The sequence below is a fragment of the Parasteatoda tepidariorum genome, chromosome 8 (assembly GCF_982258835.1).
Source record: "Parasteatoda tepidariorum strain Cologne lab strain chromosome 8, Ptep-v5.0, whole genome shotgun sequence".
NCBI lineage: Eukaryota > Metazoa > Arthropoda > Arachnida > Araneae > Theridiidae > Parasteatoda > Parasteatoda tepidariorum.
The window spans coordinates 3,652,303-3,678,604 of NC_141762.1; the positions used below are offsets into that span (position 1 = coordinate 3,652,303).

General features: G+C 33.9%; 1 protein-coding gene across 1 annotated transcript in view; it reads left to right on the plus strand.

Annotated features, from left to right (window-relative positions):
* Positions 1-25,679, plus strand: part of LOC107452391 (uncharacterized) — a 61,134-nt gene extending 35,455 nt beyond the window's left edge. The window contains exons 14-22 of the mRNA XM_016068853.5: positions 399-503; positions 2,668-2,850; positions 5,790-5,916; positions 14,309-14,420; positions 15,114-15,249; positions 16,900-17,010; positions 19,789-19,907; positions 21,696-21,816; positions 24,748-25,679. Of these exons, the coding sequence (XP_015924339.2) occupies positions 399-503; positions 2,668-2,850; positions 5,790-5,916; positions 14,309-14,420; positions 15,114-15,249; positions 16,900-17,010; positions 19,789-19,907; positions 21,696-21,816; positions 24,748-24,939 (1,206 nt within the window). The 3' untranslated portion in view covers positions 24,940-25,679. The remainder of the gene's footprint in view (positions 1-398; positions 504-2,667; positions 2,851-5,789; positions 5,917-14,308; positions 14,421-15,113; positions 15,250-16,899; positions 17,011-19,788; positions 19,908-21,695; positions 21,817-24,747) is intronic.
* The last annotated feature ends 623 nt before the right edge of the window (positions 25,680-26,302 follow it).

Consider the following 26,302-nt stretch of genomic DNA (forward strand, 5'->3'; position numbering starts at 1 on the left):
CACATATTATGTAAGAGTCTTTATTTTTTAATGACCAAATCTCTGTTGTATTGTAAGAAAATTTATAAAATATGTCCCTATTTAGGGATATTTCCGTATGTGTACCTGTTCGTGCTCATTACAATCGCCAATGGAGTTTTTTACTTGCAAAAAAATGTAATAAATGAATAAATAAATAAAAACTGTTGTGGCTTGTTTGATTTCAACTGCGAATAACATGTTTCGAGTTTGCCTCCCTTCTGTGGGTTTTTCTCCAGTTTAGTTTCTCACATGCCCCCTCTTTATATTTGTCTGTATTTTAGCCCTACTGCCAAGGCGGAGTTTTTCTCCCTTATTTTTACTTCTCTGTTGTATCTTTAATGCTTCAAGTTGGTACTAATATTATCGTATGTTTGCAGCTCCCTATGTTTATGTTAAGAACTAAAGAACTTACCGCTGCCTTAGAAGAGAAATTAACATTTAAGGAATGGAAATATTGGTTCAAATTAGGAACTTCAAAAGTGGTAAGTCCTACACGAATACCAATTAAATTTGGAATTATTATTTTTAGATGTTTATTACTGGTAGAGCAAATATGAATAAGCGTCAGTTTGATTTATTTAATATTGTCTAACAGACCGTTCGTTTTTTTTTTTTTTAAATTAGTAAGGAAATTTCGCACTTTTAAGTTAACTTCTGCAAGCTCCCGTGCGTAATATTTGAAGCTACTGCGATTGTGCTCACGTTTATTTTAGATGTGCTGCATATCTTTACGTTATGCTAGCAAAGATTAACGCTACAGTGACAAATCTACAAGCTTGTTGTTAAATATAATAGTTGTTATGTTAAATATTGTTTTCTATTTAAACCTACCTCTGAATTAAAAACATTAACATGGAATGCGAATTCGAAGAAATATTTGGATGAAATTTAAAAATGAATCTTGTGATACTACAACCATTGATTGATTCAACAAAAAAATAATTTTATTAGTTTTTGTTTAAGTTTTGTTAAGTTTATTAGTTATGGTTGTCTAATTGCACGTGTTCTATAAGAAACTAGATATATTTCCGATATTTTAAAATTATGAAATCTGCACTCTCTCTCTCTCTCATTTAGACTGGAACAAAAACGAAATTATTAATTCTTAGGTCACACATTTAAATAATAACCTTTGATTTATTGCTAAATTCATCAAAATCTACCAAATTTTTCAGTTTACAAAACTGCAGTTTTATGTAGACCAAAGCATCTTGAAACGTATGCCACAGCTTTGAAGAGATAATCTTCGTCCATTGTAAATGTTTGTTTTGATTTTGTGGTCATAGCTTAAATAATATTTCTCTTTGTTAGCGTTTTTAACTTATGGATTTTTGCAAAATCTCTTATTTTCACTTAGGTAAGTTTGATATTTTTTTACGGGCACATGCGCTATTACTTAAAATCTTACGCACGGAAGCTAACGTAAATTTGCAAGATCTCCGTAATGTATTTTATACGAAACCATTCATAAGATTATCCACGAGTTAGCATAATTAGTTTGTTTTGCATTGTTTTTGTTTGTTACATTTATATAGGGGTTATTTTGACAGCTATTTGCTTAGATTAGATTATTAGAGACTCGCGTTGAAACAATTCCTGTTGAAGATATAAAATTAAAAATTCGATCATCTCTCTATATTAAAAGATAGCCGCTGTTCACCTTGTATTATATTTCGTTATCTTGCTCAAAAACTGTAAAATTTCGCCACTCGGCAATTTCTGAGGTGTGTCGAAACATGTTCGGGGAGTAGAATGGAATAGAAAAATGAACATTCAATAATTAGTTAGAACTAGAATTAATAACTGTTAAATTTGTGGCAAAAAAAGAACACCGCGTGTGTCCCTCTGCAAGACGTATAAATGCAACTGTAAAGGGTTTCTTTTATATCACCAATTTCACTCGAGTTTTTTTCACAAAGCTATTGTACTAAAGCTATTGTGATATTAATTGCATTCTTCGTGAATTTTTTTCCCCAGTTTTTTTTCTTAATGTTGACTATTTACCGATTTTAGAAAAATTTATTTGCTCTCTCGAGATCTTTATTTTATAAACTTGAGCTTAAGTGGGTGTCGAAAGAAACAAAAAAAGAGAGAAATGAGATGCCAGATGTCTAAACATAAATCTTAACATTTGAATTAAAAATCTTAAAAACATAAAAATTTAATACAAGAAATATTAAAACAGCTCCTTATTTGAGCTGTTATAAAACTCGTTTAGGAGAAAATTATTTCTTATTAATTTCTTAATATTCTATTATACACTTTCTGCATTGTTTGGGTTAAAAAAAATTTATGTACAGTTGATTATTTTTCAAATCGAGATAATCGTTAATTTCTATACGATTAACTGAGTGACAAAACTTTTTAACAATAATGCTATATTTTATTTTTAAAATGTTTTTTTTTTCTTTTTTAGAAAATATTGACTTATTGATTTTTAAGATGAAAAACTATGATGAACTTTATTTGGGGATAGATGAGCGAAGTTAAAAATCATTCAGTTTTTTTACCTTTTACAATGAACACCCGTAAAATATTTTTGTTCCAAATTATACTGTAACTAAATAAAAAATCCCCCCCAAAAAAACTTAGCATATTTGTTGATTCTACGAAGGAATATTTCATCTTAGTTCTGTGATGTTGCAGGCGTGGGTGCTGAGCAGGCTGTCGTGTCACAGAGACATCCTAGATCCCATCATCAGCAGGATAGACAGTCTCGTGAATCGAGATTCATTTAGTCAGAGTCTAGTGCAACTAGGTCTCCTCGATGCTCTCTCATCATCTTCCGAATCATCATCATCTCACATCGCATCCCATCATCAACCAGAGGTTGGACTTCTTTTGTATTCTGACTCCTTCTGTTTTGTAAAAATGAGTGATTCAACGTAAAAACCTTATATCAGTTATTTAAACCGATATAATATAAGTATTTTCCACTACAATTGGGTGCAAATTGGATGCAGCTCTAAAAAGGTATCAAATTAAACCATGTTTCTATTCAAGTTGAATCATATCCTCTCAGAAAATGTTGTTCAAGGTTTAACTTTAGAAACGCTACCTTAATATGGTGCAAATGTGTTGCAATTGAAAACAAAATGTGTTAACTAAATAAAACCTGTTTTCATTTAAGTTGAATCATACTTAAAAAGCATGTTAAACATTGATTGTTGAAAAGCATGTTCAACATTGAACTATAGAAACACTACCTTGAAAGATAATAGGATGCAAATTTGTTGCAAACTTAAAAACGTGTTAAATAAAACCGCGTATTTCATTTAAGTTGAATCATATCCTCTGAGAAAAAGTAATTCAACGTTTAACTATAGAAACGCTACCTTGATTTATAATATGGTGCGAATTTGTTGCAATTAAAAAAAAAAAAAAAAAAAAAGATGCTAACTGAAACTTGTATTGATACCCTTTCAGAAAAGCTTGTTCAACAACATCAATTTTGTTTATTGGAGATCATAGTGGTTTTTGACTTTGGGTGTTTGCTGATCAGATATTAATATACACCTTCTAGAAGCTTTTTACATCATTTATTTACCTCGGACATTTTCCGTTATTAATAGCGAACATTCGACTATAAATGTCTGCATCGGTCAATGCCACAAATGGTCAATGCCGGTCAAGCCACATGTCTGCTCACTTTTTACGTGTAAAAATCGTACTACAGCACATTGTCCCGTTCTGGATGCTTGCATCCATTTTAGCCCGATTTTGCTTTCAATTGAAATGCTCTCATGTGAACTAGGACATAAACTATACTCCATTCTTCTTGCTTTATTATAAAATCCTAAAGTGTAGTGCTTTTACCACTGCTATATATCTGGCACTATTACACCTACCAATTTGTATTTAGACCAGCCTCATATGTGGCAATTATGTGAGTATATTGATATTAATTATGAAATAGCTTTGATTTGAGTTGATTGAGAATACTGAAGGTTTCATTTTTAGTAATGTCTTATACCAGATGAATTTCGGAGATTTGACTTTCAAATGCATCAAACTTTTGGGGGATCACAAACTTAACTAGTTCTATCGTTTCTGGTGTCCTCAGTTAAAAAAAAAAAAAGAAGAAAGAATGGTCAGGAAATAATGAAGTTTTACGGAGGATTTCATAAATGGATTTGGGAATTGGGATTTTGTATCGGGAATAAAATTTAAAAAAAAGAAGATAAGTTCAAAATCCTGTCAATATGAGTGTTTTACAAATTTAGCTGGAATTTTAAAATTTCTCACCACATTAAAATACAACATATTAACCATTTGACATCGCAAGAGGGCGCTTTGTGTAGTTGACGAAAGAAACGTGGAAAGAAATGTTTTACACGTTTCATAGTTCTCATGACTTACCACAGCTTACTCTGCTTAACGTAAATATTGGTTGTTTTGATTCAGAAGATCCTCCACGAAGAAGAATTTATCCTAACGCTTTATACAAAAAATTCTTTGTCTGTGTTAGATTTAAAATAAGAGGATTGCGGAGATGTTGAATCCTATGTGTGAATCGACTAATTAAAGTTGCTTTTGAAATAAAATGATCGAAAAAGCCGAAAAATTCAACGATTGAGGTTTGGATATTTTGCATGCACACTTATGGAGAAAGTGTGCAATATGTTAAGTTGATACATGGAATGTTAACAGCATGTAAGTTTATGTTTTGAAGTTTTAGATCAGACTTTGCACGACGTCTAAGAGTTTTCTCATAAATATGACTTCTACTAATGTTTTCATATAAATATGACTTCTACTAAAAATTTTGTTTAAATATGTATTTTACTGAAATTATCATATAAATGTGCATTCTATTGAAATTTTCATAGTATGCTTTTTACTGAAATTTTCAAATAAATATGCCTTTTACTAAAGTTTTCATATAAACATACCTTGGTGGTAATATTCTAAAATAACTCTTTCTTCTCAAATAAATAAATAAAATTCACTACCATTCAGGAGATTTCATATTCTTTTATTTTTGTTTGGAAGAGTTATTTCGGTCGGCTGATGATCTGGTGTTTGGTAGGTATCGAGATGTCTGCAAAAAAAATCTATACCTTTTTTGCTGAAAATTTGTCAGAAATAAGTTTTTGTTAAAGGTTTTTCACAATCATGATAAATGCAAAAAACCTGATAATTAAGGAAAAATCAATGTATTTTTTTCTTTTTTACTGAAATAAGTGCGGAATAAATATAGGCTACCGATAGATCTCAATTTAAGATTTTTGCATTCTAAGTTCTAGACCCGTGGAGACTCAGGGATTAGAGCGCTCGCCTTTCAATGAGGTGGACCGGGTTCGAATCCCAGCGATGACTGGTTGATTCGAATTCTTCACCCGGCTTGTACTGATCACAGTGCTGACGTAAAATATCCTCAGTGGTAAACCGATCAGGGGTTAGAGTCCCCTTACCTTCGGGTTAAACGTGAGAGGTTTTCGTGGTTTTCTTCTCCATGTGACCATCCATCAAAAGTTTGTTCCATCACAAGTCCTCACACGAAGGCAAATTTCTCCCAATACTTGATCCAGGAGTCTCCTTGTCTTCTGGATTGGGTTCAAAATAACATGGTTACGAAATTGAACATTGGTAGTCATAAACCTAAAATTGGGTTGACTGTTCAACGACAGTTATAAAATCTAAGCGCAAGGGAAAAATCAGCAGAATGTTTCATTGAGGAATGTTATGTTTATCTGTTTGAGGAATGTTATGTTTATCTGAGGAATGTTATGTTTATCTGTTGATCTATGAATGTTTGTTTTTTACAGTGCCGGGAAGTGAAGTCTTTCCACGAGTCTCCTCCTGCTTCTGAGAGCAAGCTAGCACTTAATGCGGTTTCTATACTGAAGAAGGGTCTCAACACAGACATGAGTTTCGAGATAATCTTTAACTTCGGTAAGTTTTTTATCTAACTTCATAGGAATTTTGTGGATACAATTCCCTTTTTACTGTGTATAGAAAGGATTGATACAAGAACTTGCTATTTTCAGTGGTAGTGAAAGGAGACTATGGAACCTCATCTCATTAGAGATGTGTTTCATAATTAAATGCAAAATATACTCTTTCTAAATAGAGTAAGCATATCAATGTCTCACGCTGTCTTTACTCTCCGAGCTTCATTCATCCTTTCCGTTACCATGGTTTTCACAAATCTTTCCCTTCCCCCTAGAGTGCACCTTTCATTCATTCCTAACATATGTATGCCTAGGTTGGAATATATTGGTATGACGTGAATATATATTGATTGGAATATATTGTTATGTTATGAGAAAAAAAATATTTATGCCAAAAACATGGAAATGGAGAGGGGAAAGATGAAGAGAGAGGAGAAATCACGTAACCTTGAGATGGCTATTCTGTTTACAAAGAATGTAGAACAAAGAGTATATTAAAATTTACGCATTTAACACGTTAACGCCCGAGCTGCATTATTTAAATAATGTTTCACAAATTAATAGTAAATATTTGAGTGCAGTTCGAGATTATAAATCTGAAAGTATAAAACTGAAGAGCAAGAAATTTAGGCTGAAACTAAATTTTACAATCCAATAACAAGCCTTAATGAATGTTACGCATTTATAGAATTCGCCAGTTTGAAGCTGGTAGATATGAAATAAAGGCAATGCATGGTTAGTATTTTATAATTTTCTCAGCTATTAAGCTTTTTTTACTTTAACTTTCTAAAATGTGACTTGAAACCTTCATCTTATCCGATTTTTAAATGTTAAAAAGCTGAATATTCTATTGCTGTCTTATGCCACTGGTTAATACTAAGAAGCCTATCTTTTAAGGCAGAGGGTGCGCTTCTTTTTTTCCAGTGATGCCATCTACGGCCGAAATTTAGACTTCTGCCAAACATACAGGTCACATCCCGTTTTACGGGCAGAACACATTCACACACCATCCATCCGCAGATCATATTTAACCGAACAAGAGCATGTTCAATCTCCGATCCAGTACCCCCAGAGTTATTGATTTGTTATGGAAACTTGGAGGACTTTCTGACACCCGACAGATTTGGCGTGCACTAGTCAATATTTTATGCACGAGGAGTCTACAATAGGCGGGGATCGAAATCACGACCTCTTGGACATGGGCCCAATGCCCTGTCAACCAGGCTATCCCGGCCGAATATTCTATTAAAAAGAAACTTTATAACGTGTCTGAAGCTCCGAAATATTTAAATTTATCATCTATAAAAAGCCGCCAATGAAAAAGAGCGAATGAATTTACAATAATTTAGCTTTATTGTTGTAGTACTTCATTTCTACACACGTAATTGTAGTGCAATTGAAGCTTCGTTTTTATATGATGAAAGGTTTAAGAGATCGCTGCATAACGGGGGAAAACTTTTCATGATAAATTCTATTTCTGCAGTGGTAATTTGATCTAAAATTTAACGTATAAAGAAAAGTGAGTTCAGGTTAACTAAAAATGCTGAAAAAAATATTTTAAAAATATCAAAATGCAAACAATGTATTTTCGGAGTTTTTCCCCACTGTGCAAACCTGAGTAAATTCTGCTATAATTTGCTTGCATTTTTATATTTTGTGAAACAAATTTCAGCTTTTAAATGTTCTTGGTTTTTATCTCGATATACATTAACTCCCTTTTTTTCTAAATTTTAAATTTTTAATGTTGTTAAAACAAATATTGCCGGCGTCCTCTTAAGTCTTCCAACTTTGAAGTTAAAGCTTTGCATTCCGGCAATTTATTCAGGTGATAATTTTTTTTTTGACACAACATGATGGCAACATGATTGACAGTATTTTTAACACGGTATCCGCAAGTAAGTATAACTGTAAATAAATTAGTATGTTTTGAATAAAGGTTTTCATTTAATTGCAGTTTATGTTTGTGGGTTGTTTGGTATCTTTGTTAGAGTCCCCACTTAAACTCTAAAAAGAAATCTAACTCTAGAAAAGCCTTCCACATGAAAATGTTCCTGAGAACGGATTATAGGTTTCTTCATAAATAACACTAAGTTTAAATAAATAACTATCTTTATTAACATTTAGGAAATTTGTAAATTTAACTAAAACATTCTAACATATATAAAACTTAACCACTTTAACATTGAAGCAGCATAGAAAAAAACTGCGAAAAGGTAACCGGCGAGAACATGCCAGACTGCTAGCTAGAACCGACGGGGAGAGAGAGCAAGCTGTGGGGAGGCGGTCAAGTTATATCCAAAACATACTGTGCGCGTTTTGCTGATTTCGCCCTTCACGCATATCTCCATTCAGGTATGAGATTTATGTCAATTATCGGCTGCAAGCGACGTAGTCCAACGTCAGAGATTCGTAGTTCGGACTTTGCATTTCAGACCGCAACCCCACAGGTACTCCCCCTCCAGTCTGAAAGACGAAAAAAACAATGTAACAGTAACCATGTATGCAGTTATAACCATAAAATTGTGCATGCAAACATAACACGATATACAAGCATTAAGGTAATAAAAAATGGACAGTGCGTTTTGAACGGAGTTCTCTTGCATTGTCAACTCCACTCAAAATGTAAGCTGGTTTTAGGCGGTTAATACCTATGTCGACCTCTTTATCTTTAATTTTGAGCTTATAAAATTTTTCATTACGCTGTAATACTTCATAAGGTCCATCGCACGGTTGCTGTAAGGGCTTGCGCACGCAGTCTTGTCTAACAAAAACATGACTTGTCGATAATAAATCCTTATGCACAAAAATGTCTTTGTGGCAGTGGCGAGATGTTGGAGCAGGACGCAATCTGTTCATATATTCCCGTAAAACTTTTAGGAAATCATGATACTGTGGTAAATCAGTTGTATGACATCTAAAAAATTCTCCAGGCAGTCTTAAAGAACAGCCGTAAACTAACTCTGCTACTGAAGCGCCGATATCAGGTTTTAAACTGGAACGAATGCCCAAAAGAATTACTGGTAAGAACTTCACTCCAGCGGTCAGTAGCGTAACATTTGATAGCGTTCTTGAGTTGCCGGTGAAATCGCTCTACGATTCCGTTTGATGAGGGATTATATGCTGTGGTACGTCTCTTTTCACACCCAAGAAATCGAGTCAAATCTTGGAACAGATTGCCTTCAAACTGTGTGCCTTGATCGAACACTATTACATCTGGTACTCCGAAGCGAGCTATCCACCCAAAAAAGAAAATCTCAGACACGGTATTTGCTGTCTGGTCTGGTATTGGAAATGCTTCTGGCCATCGACTATATCTGTCAACACATGTCAGACAATACCTGTATCCTTTAGATGGAGGTAAGGGACCTACTATATCTATGTGGATATGACTGAAACGACATCGTGGAAGAGGATAAATGCCAGGTTCAGACTTTGTGTGTCGTTGAACCTTAAACTTCTGACACTGCAAGCAGGATTTTGTCCACTCCGAGACGTCTTTTTTTAAGGAATGTCAGACAAATCTTTGTCGGATCAAGTCAACAGTTGCCTGCACTCCTGGATGAAATAAGTTATGAAGATTTTCGAAAACTACTTTTCGAAATGCTTGAGGTACGTAAGGGTGTACCTTGCCAGTGGACGTGTCACACCGTAGTTCTAAACCATCTGGCGTGAATACGAAAGGTTTGAGCTTCAAAACTTCTGATCTCCTAGCCTCATGCAACTCATCCCCAGAAGACTGTGCACGTGCCATTTCCTCATAATTAATATTATCAGATATATGAATTTCAGAAACTCTGGAAAGTGTGTCTGCCACTAAATTTTCGTTTCCCGAAATGAAACGTATATCTGTAGTAAATTGAGAAATGTATTCGAGGTGTCTTACTTGTCGAGGCGAGTTATTACCATTATTCTTACAAAACGCGTACGTCAATGGCTTGTGATCAGTATAAACGCAAAATTTTCGTCCTTCTAACATATGTTTAAAATGCCTTACAGAGCTATAAATTGCAAGTAACTCACGATTATATGTACTATAGTTACGTTCGGTAGTTGTAAGTTTGCGTGAAAAAAACGCCAATGGTTGTACAACATCTGTTGCAAAACTGCTCCAATGCCAATATCTGAAGCGTCTACCATTAATGTAATTTCCGCATTTACTATCGGATGCGCTAATGTTACCGCATTCGCAACGGATTCTTTACAAGCGTCGAAAGCTTTAATGTTTGCCTCTGACCAGGTGATCGGAGTTTTATCCCTTTTTTTCTTAGTTTTACAAAGATCATGTAGGGGGGCCTGAATAGTAGCAGCGTTTTTTAAAAATCTATGATAGAAATTTAAAATAGCCAAGAAACGACGCAATTCCTCAACAGTCTTTGGCAAGGGAAAATTTTGAAAAACAGTTACTTTTCCAGGTAGAGGTGAAATACCTTGAGTATTAACAAGAAATCCCAAGAATTGTAACTCCTGGTGGCCGAACACGCATTTTTCGACGTTTAAAATAATACCGAACGAGTTCAATCGCTCGAAAATTTGTTCCAATTGCATCATATGCTCACTTTCAGTTGCGGAAGCGACTAACACGAAATCTAATCCGCGTAGAATTTGATCAATAAACCTTTGAAAAGTTTACGCTGCGTTTGATAATCCAAAACACATGCAATTGTATTCGTAAAGACCAAAAGGTGTTATTACCGCACTTTTAGATTTTGAATCCACGTCTAATGGGATCTGATGGTAAGCTTTTACCAGGTCAATTTTTGAGAATATAGTTTTACCAGCTAAGTCAGATGAAAAATCCTGAATATGCGGTATGGGATAACGATCCTCTAAAGTGACCGAATTTAACTTTCGATAGTCGCCGCATACCCGCCATTCATCATTATTTTTTTTAACTAAATGAATGGGACTAGACCATGGGCTATTTGAAGGAGAAACTATGCCCTGTTCTATAAGAATGTCAAACTCTTTTTTAACTGCTTTAAGTTTGTCTGGGGCTAAACGTCGAGCCTTTGCACAAACCGGTGGACCTCTTGTAATGATAGAATGAGTAGCATTGTGCTTTTTAGGACTCTTTAGAAAAGATTGATTTGTAATACCGGGAAATTTTGACAAAAGTCTATGATACTCAGTATTTCCGCAAATCGTAGTTAAACCTAACGATTTTCCGCGAACCCGTGTACCTTTAGCTGAAAATCTCGAAGTACTATCAATCAATTTGCGATTTTTTATGTCCACCAATAACCCAAAAAATTCTAAAAAATCTGCACCCAAGATAGGTCGCACTACGTCAGCAATAACAAAATTCCATTTGAATTGCCTTTTTAAACCAAAATCTAACGTTAATCTACGAAAACCGTATGTGTTTATTTTTGTTCCGTTCGCAGCGTAGATTGCTATCTCCGTAGTCGGTTGCTTATGAATGTGTGGGTCGCGTGGAAAAACTGAAATTGACGCGCCAGTATCAACTAGAAACTAAAAACCTAATTTTTGGTCAAATATGTGGAGGCGACTGAACTTTAACCCACTATCTGTCGTCACCGAAACAGCAGCGGAATTCAGTTTTTCGAGTATGAACATTTACCGACACATTTTTTAGCAGTTTTACCAAATTTAAAATGGTACCAACAATATTGCTTTTCCGAAGTTTTATTGACATTATTCGAATTCGAACGAGGCCTTGAACCAGACCGTTGACGAAATTTACTTCCATTGTAACTTTTTTGTCGAAAAGTCAATTTTTCAACTTTCTCGGAAAGTTCGGAAATTTGAGATTGTAACCTTTTTAAATCAACGGAAGAAGTATTATGTTCTGTACTTGAAGTACCGAAACAAGAAACTTCGTTTATTTTATCCGCGATTTGAGCCAAATCATCAAGTTTGTCTTTACTAATTGACAATATCTGCTGAATATTAATAGGGAGTCGCTGAATAAACAATGTTTTTAAGACATCGTCAGATATTTGACTACCAGCTAACGATCTCATTTCATGTAATAGTTGTGTTGGTTTTTTCTCACCTAAATACAATTCCTGTAACAAAGTCCTCAATCGCGAACTTTCGGACTGTGTAAAACGTTTTACAATACGTTCCTTAAGAACCGTGTATGGATTATCTGTAGGTGGAACCTCAACGATATCTTTTACATAAGAAAGAACTTCCATATCTAACGCTGCAATGACGCAGTGGAATTTTGTTAATTCTTTTTCAATTCCTGACATCACAAAATTTGATTCTACTTGAAGAAACCATAAATTTATTTCGGTTTTCCAAACGGGTGGAGCTCAAAATGCAACTCTGGCTATTTCGTTTTCGGCCATTATACTATCAAGTTAACGATTTAAATGCCTTTGAAAATGTATTAAAAACTAGTACATTATTCAAGAAAAAATATGAATAGTTTACGTAAGCATTAATTCAATTTTACATTGTACTTTATGAATTCAAACTCAAATTGTATTGCTTAACTCAATTGTTTACAAGTCCATGAGAATTTAATTTAATTCACTACGATTACATTTAAATTGCACTAGTGTATAGAAACATTAAAACCTATAAAAATGGCACAATGCACAGCTCTGAAAAAGAGAAACATTAACGAGGAAGTAACTACTCACTGCGTACCAGGTAGGCCAGCCACGTTCAATAAAAATGGTAATCCATAATTCCACATATTCTTTGATTCAGAAGAGTGTCACTACTTCTAAGTCCAGGTCACCACTTGTGGGTTGTTTGGTATCTTTCTTAGAGTCCCCACTTAAACTCTAAAAAGAAATCTAACTTTAGAAAAGCCTTCCACATGAAAATGTTCCTGAGAACGGATTATAGGTTTCTTCATAAATAACACTAAGTTTAAATAAATAACTATCTTTATTAACATTTAGGAAATTTGTAAATTTAACTAAAACATTCTAACATATATAAAACTTAACCACTTTAACATTGAAGCAGCATAGAAAGAAACTGCGAAAAGGTAACCGGCGAGAACATGCCAGACTGCTAACTAGAACCGACGGGGAGAGACAAGCTGTGGGGAGGCAGCCAAGTTATATCCAAAACATACTGTGCGCGTTTTGCTGATTTCGCCCTTCACGCATATCTCCATTCCGGTATGAGATTTACGTCAATTATCGGCTGCAAGTGACGTAGTCCAACGTCAGAGATTCGTAGTTCGGACTTCGCATTTCAGACCGCAACGCCACAAGTTCAATGCAAATTAAGTTAAAATAAGTGCAATTTAAGTTGTGATGAACTTTTATAGTGTATTGAGTTGTTCGGAAAGTAATTTCGTTTTTACCAAGCAGGAATTAGTTATACATTTTGACTGCCAACTCATTTGACTGTCACTTAAGCCTCATACATTTTGACTGCCACTTAAGCCTCATAAATTAGTGTATATTTTAAAAGCTGATATAACAAGACTTGCCTGTAGTAAAGTTTGATTGATTCTATGCAAGAGTCTTCCTTTCAAACAAGGAAAGTAAAAGGCAACATTTTCGGCATATATTACTTTTTACTGTCGAAAAGGTATGAATGCTGTTCAAGCAAAAACAAAAGTTAGCCAATATGTATGGAGTAGATGTATTGTCGTGCAATTAAAAAAAAAACCAAGTTAGTGTTTAACGATTGAGTTAGAGAAATGTGGCTTGTTAACTATTTTCGTTCTTTTGCAATTGCCACGAATGGTAAAACCGAATTTCAAAAAAATAATAAAACAGAAATTATTTTGGAGAAAAAAATTAATGCTACATGTAGAGCTTATCATACAAAAAAAATCAAATGTATACAAATCTGAATTTTTTTTTGTCGCTTACATTGATTTTTCTAATGCACGGTAGTTAACGCCAGTGACCAAACTGGTTTGCAAAATTTCGATCAGGCAAAATTTTGATTTAGATGCACGGAAAGCACTCCGCCAGTTTAGGCTAAAGAAGAGCCAATAAAGGCAAACAATTCGTGAGATTACTGAGAGATTAAATTAACGATTTCGACCGTTCATGACAATTTCAAACGTCTAGGTTTAATCTTAAAATTCTCTACATGGGTTCCTCATGTGCGTTGACGTCTTTGATTTGCTTCTCAAACGTCCAAAAAATGTTACATTTTTGAAACACATTATCATTGGGGAGGAGAAAAGGGTTGTTTGTAAAAATTTAAACGCAAGTAGAAAAGATAAACCGGCTGAAAGCGGAGAACATAGAACATAGTCAGCATAGAACAAAAATTTTATTAGCGTGGAATTACTTCCAGAAAGATCGAACAAAAGGCTAGAATAAATGTTATATCATTTAATAAAATATTTATTCACTATAAGAGTCTTTCATTCGCCAAAAATACTTTCCGATCCACCTGATTGCAATCTTCTTTTTGAGATTCCTTTTTTCCCCTCCTGATAGATTCTGAGAGGCAAGATTCGAGAGAAATCAAAGCTCACTGCATTGTCATAGCGTCTCGGTGTGATTGGTTTAAGAAGGCTCTTCTAAGTGGTATGAAAGAATCCATAGACAAGTAAGAGGAATTCATTTATTTTATTATGAAAAACTATTAAAAATGTTGATGTATTTAAAGTCGACACACATTTCAAATATATTGGAAAAAGAGAGTAAATATATTCATTGCGTGAAAAGGCCGGGGGGGGGGAAGAATTCAAACTTATTTGAGAGCGAATTTTATGTTTGCTGTAAAAAGGTTGCTTGTTTCGCACTCAAAAGGTTGTTGAATAGCAAAAATATGGATCCTCACAACTGTGATACATCGATAACAGTGGAGAGAGGCATTTAAATATTTGGTCTCCGATAATGATCGACGATTTGAAAATCACAAGGTTTAATCACCACTAAATTCTTAAAATTAGTTTCAAAGTAGTCGACAGATGGCGCTGAGAAAGCTTAAGAACAATGGCTATGTTCAACAGCATGCACAATTATATAAATCTACGTGTTTAGGATGTCCTCTCATCAGGCAATTATATTTCTAACTACCTGATTAGAGGAAGCACGTTCTTTCCACGTTCGTTTTTTTTTTCACGTTACTGTGCATGGTTTATGATATTTAGAATGCATATGTTATATTTAGGCCATAAAATTTTTAATATTTGTATTTAGTATGGTACCAATAAATATTTAGTATGGTATCACTGTATTTACAATGATGTCAATATCTAAGTATTAATAATATTATACAGCAGGATTCACTTTTCAGAAAAATCATTGTTCATGACACAACCCCAGAGCTTTTTATGATTTTCCTAGAATATGTGTACGGAGGACAGGTGGATACTGGACAACTGAACACCGAACAGCTGGCAGATCTCATGCAGCTATCTGATAGGTATGAGGTAAGTTACTCAACTCGCAAGAAGTGATCATTCTACGGTGTTAAGAAAAATTTTGTTGTCAAATAAGTATGTTGCTTTAAAAATGCTTCATAGGGAGAGCGAAAAATTACCACACCGTGTTTTTTTATCATTTACTTTTAATAAATGAAGATGTTCTCTTTATTTGAAAAAAAAATGTTAGCGCAATGACGAATTACAATTGAGTCAAGTTTCACGAACGAAAATGCCCGTTACAAAGCTACAGAGAAAGATTTTTTTGAACGTTGAATTTTCTTTAACATCATATTTCAGGACGTTGATATCAAAGATCACTTGGCAATGACTAGGTAACGAAATTATAATGGTCCGTTCTTTAACCAAATAATAACCAAAAATAGGTTTGTAGCCGAGCAACAGTGAGGAATTGAATTTCCTTCTACCTCACGACATTGATATCATAAATCACCTGACGCAGTTGCTAGACAATGATTTTAAATAATCCATTACTTAGCCAAATAATAGCCAAAATGAAAATTTGTAGCCGAGCATCAGTGAGAAATTGAATTTCCTTCTACCTCAGACTTAAAGACATTGATATCAGAGATCACGAGCGCAGTTGCTAGTCAATATTACAAAGGTCCGTTCTTTAGCCAAAAAAGATCAAGCTCAAATCTTATAGAATTTATTTCTGTGTCAAATTGACTAAAAATGTTATATTCTGCGAAAAAAATTCTCATTGACACAAATTTAAAAAATGAATCATTTTCGAGATACGGGGCGTCAATCATAAGAAATATAGACACTGTGGACTTAATTTTATAACCGTCATTTAACAGCAGATTCAATTTTTGGTTTTATGGCTACTAATGTTCAACTCCGTAGACTTGTCATTTTGAACCCAATCCAGAAGACAAGAGAACTCCTGGAACAAGTACTAGGAGAAATTTGTCTTCGTGGAGGGCTTTTTGATGGAACTCGCCCACATTATCGTTATATATTAGGAAAACCACAAAAATATCCCACGATTAGCCTGACGGCAAGGAGACTCTAACTCATGATCCGTCTGCAACTGTAGAAATTTTTACGCCAGCACTGTGGTGGGTACCCGTTCATTTCATTAGTAGACGAACACTCTATCACTGTGATGAAAGGTGCTTGAAGATGGCAGCATTGGCTTAGGTGAATGCGAAGAAAAGTATTGCTAGATACTCATTTATTTTTGGACGTTCTGACCTGCTACTAGCTTTATCATTATTTAATCTAAACTTTCAATTTAAAAGTTCATTATTAGCTACTTTTTGTTCAGTTTCCTTGTTTAATGCTAATGTCAGGACGGAATTAGAAAATTATTATTTATGATTTGAGGCTTCGTATCTCGGAAACTATGGTTTTTCTGTCAATGAGAACTTTTGATCAGAATGTTTTGAACAGCAACATATTAAATTTTTAGCCAATTTAACTGAAAATTAATTTCCATAAGGTTAGTACGGCGTCTTTTAGCACTCAAAAATACCCGCTATCGAGCAACAGTGAGCAAGGGAATTTCCATCTACATCAGATTTCACGGCAGTCAAAGTTCCACGTCTCATTTCCTGCTTTTTTAATCTCGTTTATGAAATTATTTCAAATCAATTTTCGTGAATAAATGAGTGCTTTTTTTTTTCTTCGAAGGTGGACTGCCTGAAACAGATATCGGAGGAAGCCTTGAAAAACCTCGTAGACGAAGATTCTGCTCTGTTTCTTCTTGGCATCGCCGATCAATTCAATGCCAGATCTCTTAGGGTGAGTATCCACACAAATGGAATTATAATAGTCATGGTGGCAAATGTACATGTTAAATGTAAGAGCGTTCGTAAGTTCAATTGGCTTAACTGATTAACAATATGAAAGCCCTCATTTAAGTTGATATAGATGATCTCTGACACATGAACCTATCCTAAGATTGCTTACACGTATTGTCAGCAAGGAAAAAAACTTTTATATTTTTGAATGGTGGGTCGGATTTTCTTTCTGTAAAATGTGATAGCAATATCTCAGTATATTGCTCAATATATAGGAAACAGAGAGAAGATCAAAGAAATCTCTTGAATTATGTTAATAGTTAACTGTAACCAAGACCGGAATAGGCGTATTTCGAACAATAAAATGCACTTTTTCTGAAGAAACATACCTTTTTTTCCATCAAATTTGGATTTTTATCACCAAAATTAGAGGGATGGAATAGGAGAAGTTTAGAAAAGCTAGTTTTTACAGTTTAACCGCTATAATGGTTCAAAGTTTTGGTACTTAAATGTTGTTTTATTTTTGCCGCATTGCTCTTCATATCTTTTGATTGACTCGCTAAATTATAATAATTATTTTGCAAAAAGTTGTAAGCCTTGTCTCAAAGACAAAAATGTGATATAATGAGGAATTTCAATAAAATTAAAAAAAAAATTTAAAATTAATGTATTAATTATGAACAAAAATGTTTGAATTGATTTCTATGTATTCTGAAATTTTAGATTTTTTTTAAATCCTAAATCTAATTTTTCATGTCATTTGATTTATTAAAAAGTGCTTAAAAATTTATGTTAAAAATTAATAATTGTATGGTTATGAAATGGTACACCATTTTAAGATTATATCACAAAATTGCATCACTTCAATCTATACGTCATTTAGATCAGCCTATAAATGAAAGAGTTAATCATTTCTTAATCATTTAATTGTGAAATTAGGAAACACCTTTGTTTCAGAGAATTTTTTATATGAAAAATTAAACATAAAAACTGTTAAATAGTCATTTTTATTCGACATTTACTTTTCCATAAAATTACGTGTTGTAGGTGCTTATCAGGTAACAGATTCATCGAGAAAAAAAAACTCCCAATAGAACTATTACTTTTAAATTTTAAGGAATTCCGTGTTACGAATCTAGATTAGGTAAAACTATTAAAGGGCGGAGCAGTAGTAATTTTTCCTAAAAAATTCTTGCTAATTCATAATCTGTGATTTTAATGTTTTGAATTAAATGCTAATAAAATATTACCACTTCGAAGAAAACTGAAATAGCAGTTAATAAATGATGGCTTTCTTAACATTTAAAATGTATGCAGTACACACCGTCGTTGAACAGCCAACCATTTTCGTTTACGACTACTAATGTTCAACTCCATAGCCTTGTAATTTTTAACCCAATCCAGAAGACAAGGGAACTCCTGGATCAAGTATTGGGAGGAATTTTCCTTCGTGGACGACTTTTTAATGGAACTAACCAGCATTTGCGTTGCATGGAGAGGAAGACCACGTGAACCTTCCATGGTTGGCCTGACGGCAAAGGGTCTCTAACCCATGATCCGTCCACTACTGAGGATATTTCACGTCAGCACCGTGGTCGGTGCAAGCCGAATGCGAATTCGTGTCGACCAGCCTTCGCTGCGACTCGAACTCGGTTCACCTCATTGGAAGGCGAACGCTATATCCCCTGAGCCATGGAGATTCTGTATGCATTGGTTTTCATAACCGTCGTTGAACAGCTATTTTATGGGTTTACGACTACTAATGTTCAACTCCGTAGACTTGTAATTTTGAACCAATCCAGAAGACTCAGGGGTATGATTTCTTATGGGAACATGGAAGACTTTGTGAATCGACAGATTTAACGTGCATCAGTCCCGATTTACTCTACGGGGATCGAACCCTAGACCCCTTGATCATGGGCCCAGTGCCTTACCAACCAGGCTATCCCAGCCTTGTAACGATGGTTGACCGTGTTAAGCTTAAGCACAGATGGCAGTGAGGATTAAAATTCGTAGTAGATTTTCTGGGTTATTTTTACGCCGAAACTTGAAAAAGTGCTCCATCCAATATTATTTTACTAATAGTGTTTACAATATAACGCATTCCTTCTGTTTAAATTCCAACGAAACAAACAACAAATGAATTCGGAAGACTTCGCAAGCATTCTCTATGCAATGCAACCCAAAAATCAAACTTTGATATTTTACACAAATATAGCCAAATAAGGTATAATACTCAAAACGTGGTATACCTTACACTTTATTTTTGTTTTGATATTAATTTTCTAAAACTTGTTATATGCTCACGACGTGTTATAATTTTTAAATTACAGGAAACTCTTATGAATAGTAAAATTAATAACAAATTACAATAATAAAACTTCCCTAGAATATTAAACCTGTACGCCTAACGGCAAAACATAAGAGAAAGAATGCACCAGAAGTTTTCTTAAATTTCCTCCGGTTTTAGAAAGCTTGTTATTTTTTACATTCAGTCAACCATCCATCGAGTGAAAAAAAATTTAAGATTTTGATTCTTTGATTATGAATGTGATTTGAAATGATCGTAATCTTCCAGTTATATTTAAATTAATAAAACATAAAAAATAATATGGTAATAGTGTAATTAAGTTTATAACTGATGACAAAAATAAATCAATTTCTGCCGTATTTCTGCCAGCTTACATGGACCTAAACCATTCATCCCCCTTAGTCTTTATTTATGTTTGAATCATGCAAGAAGAGAAATAGAATTATGCAATTCATTTTCATTTTTCAGACAGCTACTTTGGAATTCATAGCCATGCATAAAGATTTAGCCAAAAGTGAAGTTTTCTATGATTTGCCTGATGAACTACAGTCAGAAGTAGAAGAAATGATTACTTGGGTTGATTTAAGGTCTCTGCCTGTCATTGATACTTTTTTTTTGAACTATTACTTTGTTACCGTGAATGACCAAAACCATGGGAATGTCGACTTTCACCGATGAATGTCAATAATCACATAGTCGCTTTGGTGAATGTCAGAAATATTTGTTGTATCCTATTTTATATAAATTTATTCATTGATATTATTATATTTATTCAATATTTTAATGTCTGCTGAGGATAGTTTAATAAAAACATCGAAGTTCTTAGTACTGGGCATTGGCACTGAACCAAAGAAACATCAGTGTAGGGTACATCAGGCACTTCACTAGACCTAGTATATATTTCGGACATTTACCGAAGCGAGTATGTGATTGTCAACATTCACCCATTTCGGTCATTCACTGTTAACAACTATACGGAATGTTTTTATCGCAAAATTTAGTATAATTCATTGATTTCAATTTGCTGTCTTTATTTATTAAGCATGATATTTTTTTAAACTTATTATTGGGGAAATAAAGTGTGTTTGTAATTCTAGATAATAGGGGAAAAAAACTAATTATGTTAAAAGTGGTCCAATTTTATTTATTTTAAGGAGTTATCTCTCTCTATCATCGTTAAAAAGTGAAATGTTTTCAAACATTTTACTTTTATTCAGTTATTCAACATAAAAGTAAAATGTTTTTGAACAAGTCAAATTTATGGAATTCATGAAAGCTAATCCATTTTAGTAAATATGTTACGTAGGCAAGGGCAAAATTCGAAACCCAATCTAAAAAGATGCGCCTTGTGTTTCGCAGCAGCCAAAGTCTTCTTCCAAACTGTTTTGTGAGGGGGGTATGCTACAATACTCCTCCTTCAGAAAAAGGAGTTAAGAAAGTTATTAAAATGGTTTTTCGAAGCTCTGTAGCCAAAGAAAATTTTTAAAAAGCCACAGTTTAAGTGCTTTGAAGTAATGCGATGATTGTATATCATCTTGCCGAGAAGAATTATCTGTGGTTTAAAACAGACAAATAACATTTTAAAAGTTATTTTACAACCATCATTGAACATTTGACCCAATGTTTTGGTTTTACGAATGTTCTTATGTTCAATTACTAATGTTCATCTCTATAACCTTGTAATTTTGAACCCATTTCCGAAGACAAGGTAACTCCCGGATCAAGTATTGATAGAAATGTGCCTTCGTGGGGGACTTTTTGATGGAACTAACCTGCTTTTGCGTTACATGAAGAGAAAAACTACGAAAACCTCCCACGATTAGTCTGACGACAAGGGCACTCTAACCCATGATCGTCTACCTCTGAGAATATTTTTTTACATTAATTTTCTATACCACCGTTAATTTCGTTTCCTGATGTGGGTGAATGTGGTACTTCAGTTAAATGCGTGCCCTTACCAGGTTTGGGCCACTAAAGACGAGATGTGTGTAACGATGTAACCCAGAAAAGCTAATCTATAGATTGAGGCCCATGTTTTTTCTTTTAAGTTTTTACCATGCTTTGTAAAAGTAAGTTGATTTATAATGCGTTCATTTTAAAACCACCAACATAACAACGTAGTGAGCGAAATTTCATACATTTGGTCCAAAAAAGTTTTAATTGGTTTCTCACATTGTTTAATGAGTGATCGTAAAATTCTTTGGTATATAATTAAAATTAGTTTGTAAATAAAGTTGCAAAGAAACATATGCTTTTTTTTCTCATTTTTTTTATAAGGTGATATTCTCTCGTTGATATCTGTCATGCAAAATTGTGTTTTATCAAAAAATTTGGATTTTCGTAAATTAAGTGTTTTTATCTGCTGTTATTTTTAGGAATTCCCAACGAAGTGAAGACGGTCCTCAACTATTCAATGCCGACAGTCCGAGCTCAATGTCCTCCAGCCTGTTGGACATAGAAGAACTATTTTCGGCCAATAACCTTTCAGCTAATGAGGTAATATTTTTTTTTTATTTCGCTCATAAGAGAAAAATTGACGTAACTAAATTGTTAGCGATAAGTAATTGTTCATGATTTTGATATTGCTGCTGGGAGTGTATCAGCCCAGATAGAAGCCTTCTCCTCTTCCGCGCTAGCTGCAAATTGTATGGGATTGGCAGTAAATGATATTTTTTTAATATTTTATTTTAAAACGGTCGTTGAACAGCCAATCCAATTTTGGATTTACGACTAATGTTCAACTTCGTAGCCTTGTAGTTTTGAACCCGATCCGGAAGACAAGGAAACTCCTGTATCAAATATTGGAAGAAATTCGCCTTCGTGGAGGACTTATTGATGGAAATGAGCCCCATTTGCGTGACATTTAGAGGTAAACCACGAAACGCTCCCACAATTTACAAGGGGACTCCAACCCATCATCCGTCTACTACTGAGGAATTTTACGTCAGCACTGTGGCCGGTGCGAGCCGGGTGCGGGATTCGTATCGACCCGTTATTGCTGGGATTCAAACCCGGTTCACCTCGTTGGAAGGTGAAAGTTCTATCCGAGTCACGTTGGGCTGAGCTCTAGCTAGTCGGAAATATGGCTTTTAAGGGCGACGACGTAAATGCTGCTTGTAATGGTGAGGAAATGATTAAAACATGTTTCGTTATTAAGCCCAGTGCTCCAGAATTGAAATTTAATCAGATAACGATCGAAATTTTGATTGACGATAAATTTTATTTCTATATGCTCTGAATAAAATATAAGAAATTATGCTCTTGTAACGTTTAGAAAACGACTGAAATTTGCATTATCCTCATGTGTGGAGCTCCATCAGAGATCTGAGTACCCCCTAGCTCAGTGATTCCTAAAAGGTGAAACCTGTGGTTGAGTGGAAGAGTTTCAAGAGTTCAGAGAGTTGGAAATTTTTTTAGGACAGCAAAGTCTCTTGAAACGTATAATTATGTACTCTGATCCTATCAATGATCCATTAAATATTTAATTTCTTGTTTAAATATCAAAAATAAAAGATAGAGTAAAATTAGAAAAAGAAAAAAAAAACTAAATTCAACAATAGAGATATATTTCCTTTATAACTTTTACCAACGTTTTTAACAATTCTTTTTTTTTTCCACTTCTAGAGAGCGTGAGTCAGTTCTAGTGAAATGCACATGCGCCCGTGAAAAAATATCAATGAAAATAAGAGATTTTACAAAAATCCGTAAATTACACGGGATATAGTTTAAACTTCGACCACAAAATCAAATACGATCGACGTTTTAAAGCTGTGACATACAATTGGGTATAATATAAAAAAAAAACAACTACTTCCACTTAGTAGGAATAACATTTACCATGACGCAATGCTAAATTCTATGCCACTATCCACATAAATCAATTATTAATCAAAAATCGAATATCAATTACTTTTCTTTATAATGCAATAAAATCTGGCGAGCAGCTATTTAAACAATCAAACACTTCGTTTGTTTATTTGTGGCTTGAAGTTAGGCTCGCAGAAAATGCCGTTCATGGGTTAAATTTAGTGGGAATAACACAACCTGTGACGTAGGCTATAGTGTACCCAATTCAAGATGCTTTACTCTACTGCGGTTCTGAGAGATTTTGATGAATTCAGCTATTGGCGAAAGCTGCTTATTATTATTTTCATTAATATTTTTTGAAAAAAATTATTGATTATTTAACTTCTTTTAACTAAGTTGTATAATTAAAATATATAAATATAATTTATGATTTTAAAATAGCGAAAATATATTTAGTTTATGGAGCAATTAGGAAACCATAAATGTTAAACAAAGACAAATAAAATTATTTTTTTATTGAATGAACTAATTGATGTAACATCACACGATTCATTTCTGTATTTTATTTATACATTTCTTCAAATTCGCATTCCATGTCTCCATGTTTTTAGTTCGGCTTCAACAGAAAACAAAATTTAACAGCTATAAACAGAGTGCTTATAGCTTTATCTTTGTAGCGTAAATCACGCCTTAAAGATAAGTAGCATCTAAAATAAACGCGGGCAGTTGCTTCAAATCTTACATACGAGAGAGTACTGAATGTAACGTAAAAGCGCTAAATCTCCCTAATTATTGCTAAAAAAATGATTTTTTTTTTTATTATTTCCATTCAATGTTTTTGAAACAATGTGTAGTTTTACTTTGGATTATTAAGTCCATAATTGCTAGTAATCATTATTTACCATGACGGAGTTTCGATAAAAGAAGAACGATTAACTAGAGTTCTTCAGCCGAAAAAAATTCGGTTCCGCCACTCTAGCCAGCTTGAAAAGGATCGAAATTTTATTTGGGTCATTGCAACTCAAGAAGAAGATCCTTGATACATAGCCACAGAACTTGAGCGCTAGCCGACTGTTTACGAAAAAGATGGCGAGTTAGTATTCTGGATAATGCAAGCTAAGATCAAGTTAAGTTTCTTAACAGAAATTAACGTTTATTAACGCGACGTTAATAAAATTTCAACTCCATATCACGTATCGAATTTGTTAAAGTATTACTCTTCCTTCTCTACTTCTTTTGCTTAACTGAGATTTATTACATGTTTATGTATTTTATTGCAACCATGATTCTTTTTATTTTGTGTATTTTTGAATTTCATTGCATTGTCAGTTTGTTTACGTTCTGCATGACTTCCATCATGCCACTGTGTTAAAAAAGAAAAAAAAACAAATATTTCTTTGTGAAAGAATATAGAAGGTGGTGGGCTAGGCTTAATCTAAATAGAAGGGAAAGAACAGTTGCTAACATAAACAAATGCCATTTTTCAACAGCCAATCAGGAGCACTATAAACGTTGACATCCTTGCCGGTATCTAATGGCGAGATTCTACCCTCGCCGAATTAAATGAAATGAAAGGACTAAAAGAAAATGAAATTTAAAAAAAAATGTTTTGCCTTTCAGGAAGGTGGCGCTTCGGACTCCAGCTCCCTGGAAGAATTGACCCATGATTCTGCACTCCTAGAGGCATGTGTAGCTCAATTGCGTGATATAGTGGGAGAGTCTGTACCTAGGGAAGAGCTGGTGAGGGTAGGACTAGCAGCTGACTATGACGTGAACAGGGCTCTCAACTTCTATTTTTCCCGCTTCTCTTGAATATTGTGATATTTGACAGACATTTTTCAAGATATTTTTATCAGTTTGTATCAACAAGATCTCTATATCTTATGACGACGTTCATAGTATACTTAATCCAGACCTTATGAAGCGAATCATTTGGATTTCAATTCTTTGTATTATCGCCGCGTAGCAATTCGCTCATCCAGACATGTCATTAAGTAAGTTCATCGATAGATGGCGCCCTAATGGCGTGATTTGTGCAAAACTTTGAAAGTGCTATTTTCACTGCATACAAAAAAATTGTGTCTGCGAATTCGGAGATGAAATTGATAACCTGATAGGCGAGTTTTCGCAAACATTTCGCCAATCAAGTTTTCATTCATCTTTGTGAGTTTTTCACATGCAGTGAAATCAGTTTCTAGTCTGTTTTAATGTCAGCAGTTAAATCTCAGTTTTTACTTAATCCGTGACGTTATAACAGAAAACAGAGAACTCAGCTTTTCCTAGAAATGAACTTATTATTTTTGCGTTATTCTCCGCTATTTTAGATATCGCCAGAGCCCGAGAATCAGCCAGTTAATCAAAATGTATTAATTTAATAAGAATTGTTACCTTTCAGTTTTTTTTTAATTAATCATTTACGGTTTTAGTTAGATCAAATTTATTTATTATAAAAAATGTCTGAAAAAATATGGTAATGGATGGTTGATTGAATGTAAACATGTGTGAAATATTTTTATAAAAATTACATTTGATTAAATCATATTCGGACCCCATTTTGCCTCCTTTGGATGTCATTGGGTAAAATTTCAATTATCCAAGTAGGGATCCTGATTTATTTTAAAAAAGTTCCCCAATTCAAACAAAAAGTTTACATTGTGTTTATTAGATGGCACTGTACTAAATAAAATTGTGGTACAAACTTCTAACAATGATGGACATATTGAGAAATGCATGTCGGAATGAAAAAAAAAATCTAGGCATGTTTGATGTTTTGAAGAAAAAAAATGACTATCATTTAATACCAGATATGACTCCGACTCTCTGGGAGTCACATTTTGGCCTATCTAACACCTAAGGGTGATGCAGGGGTACTTGTTCAAAAATACTATCCATGTCGTTTTAGTTAATGAATTACATTAAATTTAACGCATCCATGAGCTTGATGCCCATTCTTCAAACAAAAAAGATTAGTGAAATGTCAGGCAAACGGGTTCATTGATTGTATTTCATATTTTTAAATAGCTGATCTAATTCTGATTTTACGACTACCAATATTCAGCTCCGTAGCCTTGTAATTTTGAACCCAATCCAGAAGACAAGGTAACTCCTAGATCAAATATTGGGAGAAATTTGCCTTCGTAAAGAACTTTTTAATAAAACTAATTCTAATTTGCGT